Source organism: Cydia pomonella, chromosome 19 (genome assembly GCF_033807575.1).
Source record: "Cydia pomonella isolate Wapato2018A chromosome 19, ilCydPomo1, whole genome shotgun sequence".
Classification (NCBI taxonomy): domain Eukaryota; kingdom Metazoa; phylum Arthropoda; class Insecta; order Lepidoptera; family Tortricidae; genus Cydia; species Cydia pomonella.
This window is the reverse complement of record NC_084721.1, coordinates 2,049,792-2,066,832: the sequence shown is the minus strand read 5'-3', so window position 1 is coordinate 2,066,832 and position 17,041 is coordinate 2,049,792. Positions and strand designations below refer to the sequence as shown.

Here is a 17,041-nt window from a genome sequence, read left to right as displayed (position 1 = left end):
CTTCATACATTAAACGAAACGTATTGTTTTAAAAGGTTGGCAGTGCACTGACAAAACGCTTTTCGCTTATTTTGCATAATTATTATACTATTTAAATGCATAATAATCTTCTAAATCTGTTGCATTTTTCTGTTTTATATATAAATGACTGAATTGAATAATTTGTACAAGTTTTATAATTACTATTTGTAAACTTACAAATGTTATGCAAAGCAGTATCGAAACGTAGACAACGACATTACATTTCAAAATAATATTTTGGAATGGAGAATTGGAGATTTGGTTTGTTATATGAAACGAAATATATGAAATAAAATAACAAAAAAATGGAGAATTCATTTTTTGAATACCGAGACCAGTCGGGGGTGGAAGTAGAAAGTGATTCAGATACTGACATTATCGAAGAAAGTTTTCTCGAAGAATTAATGCCAAAAACTCCTATGAAAACTCCCATGCGAAATAACCTCACGGTTGTACCTGATTCAGATGAATCTCTTGTTTACGGTACGTAGAAATCAATTATTTTCCGGTACATAATACATAATTTAAACTAATATACACTCATATCCTATTTGCTATTGTACCAAGAGAATAGTTTGTTGTGCAATAAACTAATTAAATTTTTACTGTATCGTCTTTGCTCGACTTTAGTGTATTAGTATTTAAACTTCAAACTAAAAGGGTGAACATGGTAAAATTAATATTTAATTAACAATGTTATCACAGTACTGGGTCATGCTACAGGTATAAACATAAGCCATCACCTGTCTGGCTTTTCTCTGAGTATAAAAACTGCTTATGAGATTAGAAGAATATCTGATGTTTGATTTTTTGCTTGTTTTGCTTTGTTTCTTTTCTGTTTTTTTTTACTGTTAATTTCAAAGGAAGGAAGGAATTAATTAATTTTAAGCTCAGGAATGCACATTCCTGAGCTTAAAATAAATTAATTCCTCAAAGACAGTTTAGTGAAAGCATTTTGTTCTATCCTTTTGTGTAAAATACTATCTTTTAGGGTTCCGTAGCCAAATGGCAAAAAACGGAACGCTTATAGATTCGTCATGTCCGTCTGTCTGTCCGATTATTTTAAGTAATAAATTAATCTAATTTAATATACATATTATTCTAAAACACCATTTTGAAGATAATCAATCATTTATTTTTATTTGATAACATGCTTACAAGTGTCTATACTTGCCTCAGGGCCTGTTTACATTTTGATTAGTGTTTAGTATGAGTTCATACATTTGCTTCTAAATCTCTATGAATTTATATTACGATTGACAAACAACTATTGATTATATACAAATGTCTAGACAATACAAATAAAAAGTATAAGTAAATTTGTTCTATTTATTTACAGATGGGTCAGATAATGAAACAGACAATCCCCAGGCACCAAAAACTATAATAGGGAGCAGTGATGATGGTAATCTTTATGTTTATGAATATTTTCATTGTTAGGTTGGTAAAAAAAACACCACTATACTTTAAAGAGGTGCTATAGTTTCTATTAAAGTCTGGGTACATGCTCTATCTTAGATTTAGAAACTAAGTTTTTTTGGGTTAAAGACAAATTAAAGTATAATGGTCAAATTTTGTGCGAAGTGGTTGCATGTGAAGGCCATTTGGCTCACAGTGCACAGCGCACCATGTTATCTGTATGGTTGAGGAAATTGATTCTTTAGCAATTTGCGGTTTAAGTAAATTTGGTTGTACATTCTTATGCTAAGAGCTGTCCAATATAAAGTGAACCGTAAACTGCTAAAGAATCAATTTCCTCGGCTGTACAGGGCTATTCATAAGTTGTAATCAGAAATATGTGTTTCTTACTCTGTGTGTAGTATAAATAATTTTACGTAAGAATATTAAAAAACCTGTAAAGGTAGTTGTGTTGTGAACATTGTGGTCAGAGGTTTCAGCAATGTGATTAAGCAATTTAAAAATATAACATCTTTGTTTAATATTTTGGTTTCATAAGTTTATATTTTGTAAAATTTTGTTTGATATGGAATTCAATAACATTAGAATTGTTTTAACCATTAAAAAGTGTCATAATGAGAAGATCAGTTGTTTCAAATGGACACACAGTGGTAAGCAAATCACGAGTACTTTATGTTTTGTTTCCTATTGGAGGGAAGTAAATATTGAAAGTCTAAATCTCAATGCAACATGCATGTCTCATCAAATCTACAGAGAATCTAGGAGTTTACAGGTTTTTAAAGGGTCGGCAACGCGCATGTAACTCCTCTGGAGTTGCAGGCGTCCATAGGCTGCGGTGACTGCTTACCATCAGGCGGGCCGTATGCTTGTTTGCCACCATCGTGGTATAAAAAAAATCATCATTATTAGCCGGGTCCACACAGAGCGAGCATACGCGGGAGGCAATTTCCTCGCGCTCAATTTTGCCAGTATAGACGTGCCTCGGCTGAGGCGGCGCGCGCGTTTTCCTCGCCTGAGTGCGCCGCCTCGGCCGAGGACTGGCCGGTTTGTGCGCGAGGAGATTGCCTCGCGCGTCTGCTCGTTCTGTGTGGACCCGCCTATTGTAGATGGCGCAATTATTTATCAAATTCGCTCAATGTTATGATGATAATGCATAGTCACTGGTCATGCATAATTGAACCAAATTTGAGCCCTGTCACATGTTAATTTTATCAAAAATGTGTACCTATTTATCTTGTGTCCAATTGCTGGGCAAAGGCCTCCGCTTTCTTCCGCCACTCATCACGATTTGGTGCATGCTCCCGCCAGTCGCTGCAAAAAGCTTCAAGGTCATCCTGCCACCTCTTTTTAGGGTTCCGTACCCAAAGGGTCAAACGGGACCCTATTACTGAGACTTCGCTGTCCGTCCGTCTGTCACCAGGCTGAATCTCATGAACCGTAATAGCTAGCCAGTTGAAATTTTCACAGATGATGTATTTCTATTGCCGCTATAACAACAAATACTAAAAACAGAATAAAATAAATATTTAAGGAGGGCTCCCATACAACAAACATAATTTTTTAGCTGTTTTTATATATAGTAGTACGGGACCCTTCGTGCGCGAGTCCGACTCGCACTTGGCCGGTTTTTTGGTCTGCTTCTGCCTTGGCTGATCTGATCTGCGGTGTCCATTTGGAAGCCAATTTGGCCCACTGATCCGGGTGCATACGGTAGACGTGTCCTAATTCCAATCCCACGTAAGCTTTGGAACAAAATAGATAACCAAAATGTTGTAATCTGGAGATTGCATACTGTATAGAAAACACCGATTCCATTATTTCCATTAACGCAACTTTTTTTTTTTAAATGATATATAGCTACTAACGTCCAACACAAGTGAAGGTTAAGGTTTTGATGTTAAAATTATTTTTGACAGAGGAAGTCTCCCCAGAACTGCTACCCAAACGTCGCCCACCTATCCGCCCGAAATCCCTCAACACCACCACAGACTCTCCCGTCATCCGCAGAGTCAAAAAGCGCATGGTCCTCGACTCTGACTCTGACAACTCCATAATCATCGAAAAAGCCGTTAAAAGTAAAGTGAGATGCCAGAAAGAAACGCCTTTAAAGATTGATGGTGGGAAAGATGGTAAAGTAAATGATAGTGACGAAAGTTGTGATGAAACTATGGATGATGGTGATGATACTTTTAAGATTGACCAAGGGAAAGGTGATGATGAGGAAAGTGATTATGAAGAAGAGATTGACAATGGTAATGATACTAATGATAGTGAAGTTGAAAGTGATTCTAGTCATAATGATAAAACTATGGATGAGCAAGGCAAAGATGACAAAGACGATACCAGTGCGGAAAGCGATGATGGTAAATATATTATTTACAATTTTGCTGTTTAGGTATTATTTTTAGCCTTAGAGCTTTAACAACTGGAGTCGCCCGAGCTAACCCCCTCTGTCGAAAACCTTGCCCAATGATCATACTTCTTGTATGGACTGACGTTTATCTGACATGGCAATTTGTACGTTACGTACAAAATCATGGTATGCTTCAAAATTTGGCTTGGCACCGACTTCAAACATATCAGTTGGTAACGCATATACTTAAGAAGGATAATATTTTATTTTATCCTTTTTGAAGTCGGTTTTCATCTTTAGTTTTTAGTTAATTTAATTGAATAAAGGGGTTGACTAATGATTTATTTTTAATTTATAGGCCCCCTGGTTATAAACATGGCTTATAGTTGTCTAGATCATATGTCAATAAATAATTTCTTATTCTTAAAGACGCCGAAGTCGGTGAGAAAACGGCTGATGACCATGATGAAGAAGGTTATGATGAGGGTCCCAACGAGGACCTGATGGTGATGTCGCGCGCGACAAGAATGAGTATTATGGGAATAATACCGAAACAGAACGAAAGTGACGAGTCGGACTTTATCGAGTCTGATGAGGTAAGTAGATAAAATGATGGACCCGGGTACGTCCTTAAACTACGTCCAAAAGAGAGGTATGGGATTTGTGAATGTCATCTCGCTCTGTGTGGTAGCGCACAGCACAGCGGATGTCATTCCAAATCTAGAGCAGAGCCCAACTGGGTAAGTACCTCCACTTTACAGAAAACAGCAGCCAATTAACATTACGCCCTACTCATAGTGTTGTGTTCCTGCCGGTGAGTGAGGTTGCCATAGCTCAACAAGGGTGCGGAGTGTTAGGGTCGGCAACGCGCATGTAACTCCTCTGGAGTTGCAGGTTTACGTAGGCTACGGAGACTGCTTACCATCAGGCGGGCCGTACGCTTGTTTGCCACCGACGTAGTATTAAAAAAATGAGGACGCTAACCACGAAGAATTTCGTAAATTGACACGTCATTTCCTGTCTTCATCACACGCGCATAAATATATTGCTGTCCCGCTCGCACAGTGGCATTGACTGTCGGCATCATCGGCTTAAATAACCTTACTTTATACACAAATACCTGTTGGAAAAGTCTTTCAACGCACATGCGTTTATCCAGGGGGCTTACCGGGAAAACCGAAATTCGCATATCACGGCGATCTTTTTCTTTTACTCTTCCTAAGACGTAATTAGAGTGACAGAGAAGAACGCCCGCAATTGACGAAATTCGATTTTCGTGATTATAGCCCAGGTACAGGTACCGCGGTCGGCAAATCGTCCCACTTTGTCGCTTGCCATAAGGACGACTTGTCAGGTTATTCGTATAAAGATACAAGCAAATCTCGTCCTTATGGCAAGGGACAAAGTGGGACGATTTGCCGGCCGCGTTATTATTTTAAGTCGGTTATAAAGGTTAATATTTGAATGATGTCTTGTGAACAACTAATTCCATACCTACTAATATACCAACAAGTTATCGATACAGTCATATGAACATTTTGTTAAGCCCTAGCGTAAAGTAACAGTTTAGGTTTTTACACAAAATATTCTAAATTATTGACTAATATGATGAAATATTAACACACAATTGAAGAAAAACTTATAATGAACTGTATAAACCGGCTTTTTACACTTTTTATGCTGTTAATTTGATAAAATATCGTTACGAAAATTTCGCTAGGAATATCATAATTACCTGTGAAATGAGTATTTTCCTGGATTATTTGGCCCTGAAACACTACAATCCGGCACACAACATGACACCATCTTCACCAAATTACTTAACCTCTTGAACGCCAGACGGCGAAGGAATATGCCGCGCCCCGGACGCCAGGCACACGCGATTATTTAAGCGAAACTGAACTTTATGGAGTTCCGCGAAATTTCCTATTCAATTGGCGAAGCTGTCGGCTGCCGACGTTGGCGTCCTTGGCAAGACTTTCCGATGACGGCCAGAGCCAACTGTGGCGGTCAATAGGTTAATTAATAGTTTTCTTTCTAATTCTCTTATATTTTTCACATCAAAATATACGTCAATATGCTCTTGGCCGACTCGGCCGACTTCTAACTCAAAAATGGTCACGTTTTCTCATATGTGGTCTGCCTCTTTCGCACTCATGGGATGTTCATATACGTGATGGCTTCTCTTTCACACACTTCATCTGTCTGTCAAGCGAAGCGTTTGAGATGTCTGTGACTAACCCCTCCGGCCGGAATGCGTCAAGTTTCGACCCGCTTCGCTAAACGAAGTTGCCGCTTTCCGGCTCAAAAAATAGTACAGAAAAATAGTATACACACCCTCGGCCAGCCGACATTTACATGGTGACCTGAGACATTTCTTACTTTACTGCCCTAGGCATGCAATATACTATACTGACAACTGTATTTCAGAGCGTAAAACCTAGCATCAGAGGCTCAACAGAAAGCTTAACCGACCTACCTGCTGACGTTGCTACAAACAGAACACCCCTCGCTGAATCTACCCGGCGAGTCACAGAAATGAACCTGTCACCTCCTGAAGATGGAGGTTCTCTTGAAGACAGCGACTCAGATTTACCAGAAGTCAACACCACCCGGACACCACATAAGCCAAAAACACCAAAACCTTCGACACCTCATGAAGGTTTTGAGGACAGCGACTCAGATTTACCAGAAGTCAACATAACCACCCGGACACCACATAAGCCAAAAACACCAAAACCTTTAACACCAGTAAAAGCTTTAGATGATAGTAATAATGATTCTGTGTTAACCTGCTCACCAATACAGAGCCCTTTGCGTGATGTAACTGCAGATTTTAACAATTCTCCAAAATCGGCAAAAAAAACTCTAAAAGACAAAGTTTTAAATAATTTACTAGCAAATGATAATAAAACTTATTACGACGGAGAAGTTACAGTAGTTGACGATGGTTTTGCGAAACCAAAAAGTAAAATCACTAAGAATACTTATTATGACGGTGAAGTAACAGTTGTGGAAGAAACGGGGAAAGTGGGGAAGGAGAATGTGCGTGAAGATGAAGATGTGACTGTGATCGAGTCGGTGCCGGAGGTCATCATGCTGAGCAGTGATGAAGAGGATGAGGTAAGTACAGTTAGGATTAATTCTGGAGAACAGGGGGTCTAAATTTTCCAGCCAAAAAACGACGTTCTAATTTTAAACTGCAATGAACTGTCGCCTGTGGTATTTCCGGATCGATACGACCTTCAAGCCTTCAAGAAAAGAGCAACGAATTTACAACCTCTCTGGTGTTGCGAGTGTCCATGGGCGGCGGTGATCGCTTACCATCAGACGATCCGTCCGCTCGTTTGCCATAAAAAATAATTTATATGCGCGCGCGATATAGCGTCCGTGGGATTCGAGGGTTGATGTGTAAAAAGTTTTTAATAGGGATTATTGCTGCAATGTTCTGCCGCCAGAGAGCAGCACTATCAAATATTTCATAACCATAGAGTAACATAAATATACTATGCCTTAAACAGTTTTTTGAGAAATTTTCACTATGACATTGATGCATCAAGGCGGTTCGTTTACAAAGGCGAAACTGCCTCTTTATCGCTCAAATATGTAAGAGTGATAGAGAGGCAGATAGCAAAACATCATTTTTTGTTTCGCGGTAGGGCCTTAGTATGTGCTAGAGGCGCCCCGTACGCAGAGTTTTGCGTAATATCCCCTCCTATGGTTGTAATTTTCAAAGTGTGTCCGATCTAGTCAACGCGCAACAATTCGAACGCATGTTCCCTTTAGATTGCGCTCCTAATTAACGCAACTCATTTAAACCTGAAGTTTTTATTTACAAAATATAAGAGAGGTCAATTATAGAAAATCACTTAATTTAAACTTAAACAAAACACAAATTATATTACAGTATTACAAGCGTCTCTAAAAGGGTGCCCCACTCAGCTTGTGTCGTGGTACCTTTTGGGGACCTCGACGCTGGTCTTCCGTGGAAACCGCTGCGAGAGAGCGCGATTGCACACTAAATTTATATATAAACAAATACTAGATTTCGTATGGCTATATGAACGTTAGCGTTCTTTACTTTGTACATATTACTATGCTTAATTCCATTTGGCATATTTTCGCATTTAAAATTATGAGTTAACCCGCTATTGAAAAACTTCTTTGAATATTAATTAGTGTTGTGAACAAAACAAAACAAAGACTTGGCTTAAAGGACTCGCATCCAGGCCATAATTGTAAAAAAAAACAATTAGAGGGTGGATAGTTTTCGCCCAATTGAAAAGCCGTCTTAAAATTGTAGGTAGCTCGAAATTTAATAACGGACAAAAAGTGAATGTGAGTGCGTGGCGAACTGTTAAAAAAATAGTAATTTAATTTATTTTTAGTGGTAATTTTGTGACATTAAACTATTTATTGAAGTATATTTATGTTGATATTAGTGTAAATAAGAAACAATGCCTAAGAAATCTACGGACACGGTAATATTTTCATTTTTAATTTGTAGCTTGACACGAGTTCTCTCGTAACGGGACTTATTTTTACAACCTATTTAACCTGCAATGTAACTATGTATGTACGGGTCAAATCTTGCGAGCTAAATTTGAACCACTTCCCGGTTTCCGGTTGAGCTGAAATTTTGCATATTACATACGTATGAAATCGGGTGACAATGCAATATTATGGTACCATCGAGCTGATCCGACGATGGGAACAGGAGGTGGCCATGGGAATAATTTGCTTGGGGTTTTTATGATTGTCTTGATGAGTCTTACACGCCTGTGGGAAAAAAATTACAGTTTGCGATTAAAGCCTGTACTACATTTTTTTTTACCAAAAAAAAAATTGATTGCTACGTAACTTATACCTATTGGTTTTCTCCGATCCATTGCAAATATGTGTTTGTCTGATTGATTCTTATGTTTGATTTAAACGTAGAAATAATTGTAATATCACATGCAATTCCTATTTACTTAACTGATAAACTTAAAATAAGACTTGCTTAAAGGTAAAAAGAGAATTGTTAAAGCTCAATTTATACTGATCTGAATAGCGTACTCGCCGGCGGTGTGAAAAGTCAGCGATAGATAATTAATATATGTAGTATTTAACCTTTTAACCAAGGCTCGGAAACTTCTAAACCGTTATCATTGCTTATCATGTACTTAGCGCAAAACCTTTTAATTTCGGTTTCGTACGTACAACTGTTTTTTTAAACCGGTTTTAGGAGAATATTTTCCTAAAGTTCTCGTTTTTGTTTACGCGGCACACCACCAGGCCTGCCGGCCGTCTCGTCACTCGAATAAACCGATTTATCTACTCGTAGGTTACAAAGTACAAAACCAAAATAATCCGGTATTTACCGCTATTTTCAAAACCGGTTCCGAGCCTTGGTTTTAAGAATTTTCCATCGATACGCCGATACGAATTTACACCAAGTTTTGTATTATTTATCAGGCTGCGGTGAAATGAGCTGGATATTGTAAATACAAATATAAATACAAATTAAAGTATTTTCATAGGAAAGTAGGAAATTTAATTTGTTCTTAGAGTGATACTCGCAAAATTATAACTTTATCTACGCATTTTAGGAAATTTCTTAGGTTTCAGTAACCATTTTTCTTCTCTTATTCTCTTTTTCTTTGTATCTTAAAAATCTACAATTTAATTTATTTTTAAAATTCTTGTACAGCACAAGTCACAAGTCTACCCACAGATAATATTTTATTTTGTTTAAATTCCAGGGAGTTCTGTTATTAGCTATGCTTATAAGTACTCATATTTTTTGTATATTATTTATTGTAAACGCTGTACAACTACTCAATAAATAAATTAAAATTAAATTGCATGTCTTATATATCAGACTACGGTGGTTAAAAGGTAAATCTTTGTTCACACCAAATTTACTACTACACGCTCGTTTTTCTCAAGGCTCTGAACCGGTTTTTTCTTCATACAAAAAATACCGGTTTTATGACATTATTTTTCGTTCTTTGGTTTATTATTTCATTTTTAATGGGACAATCTAATAATACGAAGTTATTACCTAAATACATGATCCAGTCCCACGTAAAGAGCATAAGTAATTAAACATATTGGGCTATTTCAGGATTTAAAAAAAAACCGGTTCCGAGCTCTGGTTCTTCTCGCGAGTAAATAGTCGATGGCTTTTCGCTTCATCGCCGTTGTGTCGATCTGAGTAAAACATAAACATAAATAGGTACAGTATTAATACATTCGCTACCAACGTTTTCGTAGCGCTACGCTCGTAGCCGATCCAAGCATTTTCCCCGCTTCGTAGAGGAAAGCGACTACGAACAGAGAACCCGCCGAGCGGGGTCCCGGTACTCAATGTATAAATGTTCGCTTGCAGCTATCCGCCCCAAAGGTCACCATCAAAACTTCCCCAAAGTCAAAAACCTCTCCGAAGCCGAAGCGCGAGAACACTATGAAAAAGTACCTGCCACCGCCTAGCTACCCGAACCAAGTGGTCTACGTGCCTAAACATATTCTGGACCGAGAACTTAGCAAGCTCAGTGGCATGCAAGCGGACTTACACAACGTCAAGGTATGTTTTTACGAGTACTTATATTCGATCTAGTCTGAAGTGCTTTACAGCGGTATCATGGTGTTATAACAATTCATAATTTTTTTTTGGTAATATTACCGAAGATTTCCCCGAAATTGTAGTCTGTGCGGAAAGAGAAGAGTCGTGGAATGTATTAGGCCCCATACATTCCACGATACCCCGAAATTGTAGTCTGTTCGGAAAGAGAAGAGTCGTGGAATGTATTGGGCCCCATACATTCCACGACTCTTCTCTTTCCGCACAGACTCTACTTAAAAGGATTATTTTATGATAAGCAGGGCACATGTTATACCGTTGACGCGAAAATGACGTCACCATAGAGTATTATTATTTTCGTTCTCGTAATAATTTTAACCTCTTTAGTTAACTGATACTAACATTTTGAAATTATCACTACAGAAAGTCTAACTGACTTTTATCTTACTGTCACTCAACTAAATAATAGTTTATTAAATAATACATATTTCTTATTAATCTTATTATTAACAGTGTATTACGTAGAAAGTGTGTATTTCTCTGCGCGTCAGTATTGTTGTAAAAAACTTCCCTGCATGTTAAATATGTAGGGCTAAGATGGTTGGCTCTTTATCATTTGTCACCATGCCTGTCACGTTCTAACAACTATGTAAGTGCGAACGTGACGGGCATAGTGACAAGCGATAAAATTGGAACCATGCTGCCACTGCAGGTACGCCATTATTAGGTTCGTGTGATGAGCATGGATATTTGTTCCTAGTCATGGGTATTTTCTATGTATTTAAATATTTATATATTATTTATATCGTTGTCTAAGTACCCTCAACACAAGCCTTGAGCTTACTGTGGGACTTAATATTTATTTATTTTATTTATTATTGTGCCAATGCCATGATATATACGTGCCCTAAATCTAAATGTTTTTATCTTATACTTATTTATTTCATTATGTTTGTTAGGAATACAGTGTAAATTGAAAATAACGAATATTTGAATAAAACCCGGAAGAATATACGTTTTATCGGGATTTTTCATCCCTCCAGCGGCAAGATGATGCGAGATTATACATTTCCCTTTTATACACTTGTAAGGCCCAATGTGCATTTGAGTTTCAATGGAATTAGGACCTTTCATGAATCAAATAAAGTAGCATTTCCTTTGTTTCGTTGCTTTCCCAAACAAACGAAATTTATCCCAATTTACTATACAATAAGGGGCAAATTAAAAATAGGAAAATTTGGACTGGTCGATCTTGGGAAGATTAGAGTTGGAACAAGTTAATTCTCCACAGACTTTGCATTAACAGAGTATGGCGATGCTAAATGTTAAATTCCTATAAAAATACGACGTTTTAAAAGGTACCAAGTCGGTTTAGAGATAGCTTATATTGACTTTACGGTTTATTTTTATTTACTTTACGACAGTCAGAGATGCTAATGAGTGCATTCGTATAATCATTCCAATCTGTCCCCGCCTCATATATGTCACGGCGCGCGGGTACAAAACAAATGGGAATACACCACCCAAGTGTTACCATGTCATAAAAATGATAACTGTCCTTACAGAACCTTCTGGACAAAATGGACGTCAGCACACTCCCCGACGGCGGTTCCAAGCTCATCAGCCGTCTCACCGAACTAGAGGCGGAATTGCGGCGACAAGGCGATAAAGTCGGCAATATGGTGGTGGAACCTTCTGTGCCCACACCCGCGGATATAGCGAGGGATGGATACGACCAGGGACTGTCGTGGGACGATCTGCAGAAGGCCAGCAATGCTGTGCAGCCCAGGATGTTTGGCAAGCAGGGTAAGTTCACTAGAGGCAGATATACTGCAATATGGTGGTCGAACCTTCTAAGCCCACACTGGCGGATATAGCGAGGGATGGATACGACCAGGAAGTGTCGTGGGACGATCTGCAGAAGGCCAGCAATGCTATGCAGCCCAGGATGTTTGGCAAGCAGGGTAGGAATGCTAGCTTCCACGAGTTTTTTACTCAGTTACCTACTCAACTTAAGTCACACTCTAAGGACTTGATGCCTTTTATTTATTGACTAATATAATAGCATCAACTGATTTGAGGAAAATCGGTACACTCTCTTTGTTGGGTACAAATAATAATAAAAAAGAATACAGTACTGACAAGACCATTTATAAGCTAGGGACTACAGATAGTAAAGAAATACAACCAATAAAGATATTAATTTTGAATATTTTTTATCTACGCAGCAATGTCGAGCCATCTTGCGGAGCGGAACCTAATCCTCGAGCGTCTCCGCGACCTCCACTCTGCATTAGCCACACGACCAGCTGAAGAAAAACAAGCAAAAGCACCGGCTGCCTTGAAAACAGAACTCATGCCGCATCAGAAACACGCGCTGGCTTGGTTAAGGTGGCGAGAAGGGCTCAATCCTCATGGGGGCATTCTGGGTAAGTCACTGTGTGAAGATATCACTATCATCTATGGAAACAGAACTCATGCCGCATCAGAAACACGCGCAGGCTTGGTTAAGGTGGCGTGAAGGGCTCAATCCTCATGGGGGCATTCTGGGTAAGTCACTGTGTGAAGATATCACTATCATCTATGGAAACAGAACTCATGCCGCATCAGAAACACGCGCAGGCTTGGTTAAGGTGGCGTGAAGGGCTCAATCCTCATGGGGGCATTCTGGGTAAGTCACTGTGTGAAGATATCACTATCATCTATGGAAACAGAACTCATGCCGCATCAGAAACACGCGCAGGCTTGGTTAAGGTGGCGTGAAGGGCTCAATCCTCATGGGGGCATTCTGGGTGAGTCGATATGTGAAGATATCACTATCATCTATGAAAACAGAACTCATGCCGCATCAGGAACACGCTGGCTTGGTTAAGGTGGCGTGAAGGGCTCAATCCTCATGGGGGCATTCTGGGTAAGTCACTGTGTGAAGATATCACTATCATCTATGGAAACAGAACTCATGCCGCATCAGAAACACGCGCAGGCTTGGTTAAGGTGTCGTGAAGGGCTCAATCCTCATGGGGGCATTCTGGGTGAGTCGATATGTGAAGATATCACTATCATCTATGAAAACAGAACTCATGCCGCATCAGGAACACGCTGGCTTGGTTAAGGTGGCGTGAAGGGCTCAATCCTCATGGGGGCATTCTGGGTAAGTCACTGTGTGAAGATATCACTATCATCTATGAAAACAGAACTCATGCCGCATCAGAAACACGCGCTGGCTTGGTCAAGGTGGCGTGAAGGGCTCAATCCTCATGGGGGCATTCTGGGTAAGTCACTGTGTGAAGATATCACTCATGCCGCATCAGGAACACGCTGGCTTGGTTAAGGTGGCGTGAAGGGCTCAATCCTAATGTGGGCATTCTGGGTGAGTCGATACGTGAAGATATCACTATTATTTATGAAAACAGAACTCATGCCGCATCAGAAAGCGACATAAGGGCAAACTGTCCACAAATAGGAGCCCCACGTATTCACCATCAGCAGCAGTTTTTTATTATAGGAGCGCGCATTTATATTCGGCCGATAGTCAGGCTGAACATCCGGTATCCGGCCAAACAACTATCCGTTGTATCTCTACTAATTAGAACTGACAGCCATAATAACAGATGCAAATACATTTATTTCATTACTTTTTACAGCCAAAAAAGTGGTTTACCACTTTTCGATTCTATTTGTCAAGTAATAGAGTCGAAAAGTGGTAAATCACTTATTTGGCTGACTGTATAAATGTCAGATAGGTAAGTAGTCCGTCTTAGGTACAAAGTGTAGGTAAGTATTTATCTCAACAATGTGCAACAATTTGATTGTGTAAGTAATGAAAAAGGTGCGGGTACAGCTTGCTGGATTTAAACCCGCCCTTGGTCAGCTAATTGAAGAGGTATCGGTATTAAATAGCGAATTATTCAATTGACATAAAAAATTAGAATAATTAGTAGGTAACAAGAGTTTTTAAGGGGTAATTAATACTGGAACAGAATAATAAATAACATGTGTATCCTGGAGTTAGTATTTACCTAAAAGTTAACTTCATGAACGCATCCCTCACCGGGCTGGTATCGTGTATATCCTGGAATTCCTTTTGACGATTCAGATACAACTTTTTAAGCCTAGATTTGAACTGTAACAGATGATAATAGATGATGGAAACACCACCATCTCATTCTCTAGTTGTTGCTGTAACCGTTTTTTTCTTCACAGCGGACGACATGGGTCTAGGCAAGACTATCACAATGATCTCCCTGATCGCGGGCGACCGGGAGATCGCTGATGATGGGGAGGAATCGGACGATGATGATGATGAGCGATCCAGGGGCAGACGTGAGTATAACTTTTGTTTCAGAGGAGCCAAACATAATTTAATTTTCATATTGAATTTTAACAACTTTACTACAGATGCCATGTTTTTTTTTTTGCACGGAAACTAGACTATATCATGGGCAGACTGCAGCCAAAATATCCACAGGTTAAAGTTGGTCCGATAGAAAAACAACACGAAAAATATTACAAATAAAAATATTTTTTTGGCTATTTTATGGAACAATAGTACATTGTGCACACAAGAAAAAAATAAATTTTAAGCGACATACCTAAATACGGTGAGATATCAAACATTCGTCCGCCATTTTGTTATTTCTTGACAGGTTAGGCATCGAAGCCACAGACCTATTCGACATTCAGCCAAAATTGAAAATTATGTAAAAATATTTTAAACATTATTATGTAATACAATATTAAGATTTACATCGCGAGTATCGCGACAAAGCCCCGTTTGTATTAGTTAATAATGTGTAAAAGTCGTGAAAGTTTAAATCAATATTTTAAACGGCTGGTAAAGTAATATAGTATATTTATTTATTGAAGTAATCAAAGTAAATAATTTTAAACATAAACAAAAGTATTAAATTGTAAACGTCAGGTTTTTAAAAGTAAAACTCATTTATATCAAACTATAGCTTTTTTGTCGCAATCCATAACTCTCGCGGGAATAAAATAGGCCCTTATCCTACTACACCTTCATGAAATAAGATCTTTTTCGAGCAAGTGTCATGAAAAGTACTTTAGGTACATATTACCTACTTATCGTGAGTTACAGTCTCTCTCCTTCCGACCGACAGTTCCCTAGTTTCCCATATTTGACGTAATGCATTTTTTTCTAGTAACAAAAGGCGGCACACTAGTTGTATGCCCGGCATCTCTCATGACCCAGTGGGAAGGAGAGGTTAAGAAGCACTGTCTCCCTCACCGAGTAACCACCGTGCTACATCACGGGGCCTCGAGAGCCACTCAGCCTCAACGACTCGCGCACACGGATATAGTGATGACTACTTACAACATACTGCAGAGGGACAGCGAGAAGGTATGTCTGTTGGTCTGTTCTGTGTTCACTGTACTGTAGCACATGTTTGGGGGGCTCTCATGCCAGTGGGAGGGAGAGGTGAAGCACTGTCTCCCTCACCGAGTAACCACCGTACTACATCACGGGGCCCCGCGAGCCACGCAGCCTCAACGACTCGCGCATACGGATATAGTGATGACTACTTACAACATACTGCAGAGGGACAGCGAGAAGGTATGTCTGTTGGTCTGTTCTGTGTTCACTGTACTGTAGCACATGTTTGGGGAGCTCTCATGCCAGTGGGAGGGAGAGGTGAAGCACTGTCTCCCTCACCGAGTAACCACCGTGCTACATCACGGGGCCTCGAGAGCCACGCAGCCTCAACGACTCGCGCACACGGATATAGTGATGACTACTTACAACATACTTCAGAGGGACAGCGAGAAGGTATGTCTGTTGGTCTGTTCTGTGTTCACTGTACTGTAGCACAAGTATGGGGGGCTCTCATGCCAGTGGGAGGGAGAGGTGAAGCACTGTCTCCCTCACCGAGTAACCACCGTGCTACATCACGGGGCCTCGCGAGCTACGCAGCCTCAACGACTCGCGCACACGGATATAGTGATGACTACTTACAACATACTGCAGAGGGACAGCGAGAAGGTATGTCTGTTAGTCTGTTCTGTGTTCACTGTACTGTAGCACAAGTATGGGGGGCTCTCATGCCAGTGGGAGGGAGAGGTGAAGCACTGTCTCCCTCACCGAGTAACCACCGTGCTACAGCACGGGGCCTCGCGAGCCACGCAGCCTGAACGACTCGCACACACGGATATAGTGATGACTACTTACAACATACTGCAGAGGGACAGCGAGAAGGTATGTCTGTTAGTCTGTTCTGTGTTCACTGTACTGTAGCACAAGTATGGGGGGCTCTCATGCCAGTGGGAGGGAGAGGTGAAGCACTGTCTCCCTCACCGAGTAACCACCGTGCTACATCACGGGGCCTCGCGAGCTACGCAGCCTCAACGACTCGCGCACACGGATATAGTGATGACTACTTATAACATACTGCGGAGGGACAGCGACAAGGTATGTCTGTTGGTCTGTTCTGTGTTCACTGTACTGTAGCACATGTTTGGGGGGCTCTCATGCCAGTGGGAGGGAGAGGTGAAGCACTGTCTCCCTCACCGAGTAACCACCGTGCTACATCACGGGGCCTCGAGAGCCACGCAACCTCAACGACTCGCGCACACGGATTTAGTGATGAATATTGTATTCTGCAGCGGAACAATGAGAATTAAGAAGTTATATGCAATATCGTGGTCCTATATAAAGAAATTTGATA

The 17,041-nt window shown here is 40.0% G+C and overlaps 1 protein-coding gene across 1 annotated transcript in view; it reads left to right on the top strand.

Annotated features, from left to right (window-relative positions):
• Positions 1 to 212: 212 nt before the first annotated feature.
• The window catches only part of LOC133528581 (transcription termination factor 2), a 43,986-nt gene continuing 27,157 nt past the window's right edge, over positions 213 to 17,041 (top strand). The window contains exons 1-10 of the mRNA XM_061866018.1: positions 213 to 504; positions 1,361 to 1,426; positions 3,357 to 3,803; positions 4,223 to 4,389; positions 6,224 to 6,916; positions 10,167 to 10,361; positions 11,924 to 12,164; positions 12,587 to 12,787; positions 14,562 to 14,681; positions 15,521 to 15,720. Coding sequence (XP_061722002.1) covers positions 327 to 504; positions 1,361 to 1,426; positions 3,357 to 3,803; positions 4,223 to 4,389; positions 6,224 to 6,916; positions 10,167 to 10,361; positions 11,924 to 12,164; positions 12,587 to 12,787; positions 14,562 to 14,681; positions 15,521 to 15,720 — 2,508 coding nt within the window. The 5' untranslated portion in view covers positions 213 to 326. The remainder of the gene's footprint in view (positions 505 to 1,360; positions 1,427 to 3,356; positions 3,804 to 4,222; positions 4,390 to 6,223; positions 6,917 to 10,166; positions 10,362 to 11,923; positions 12,165 to 12,586; positions 12,788 to 14,561; positions 14,682 to 15,520; positions 15,721 to 17,041) is intronic.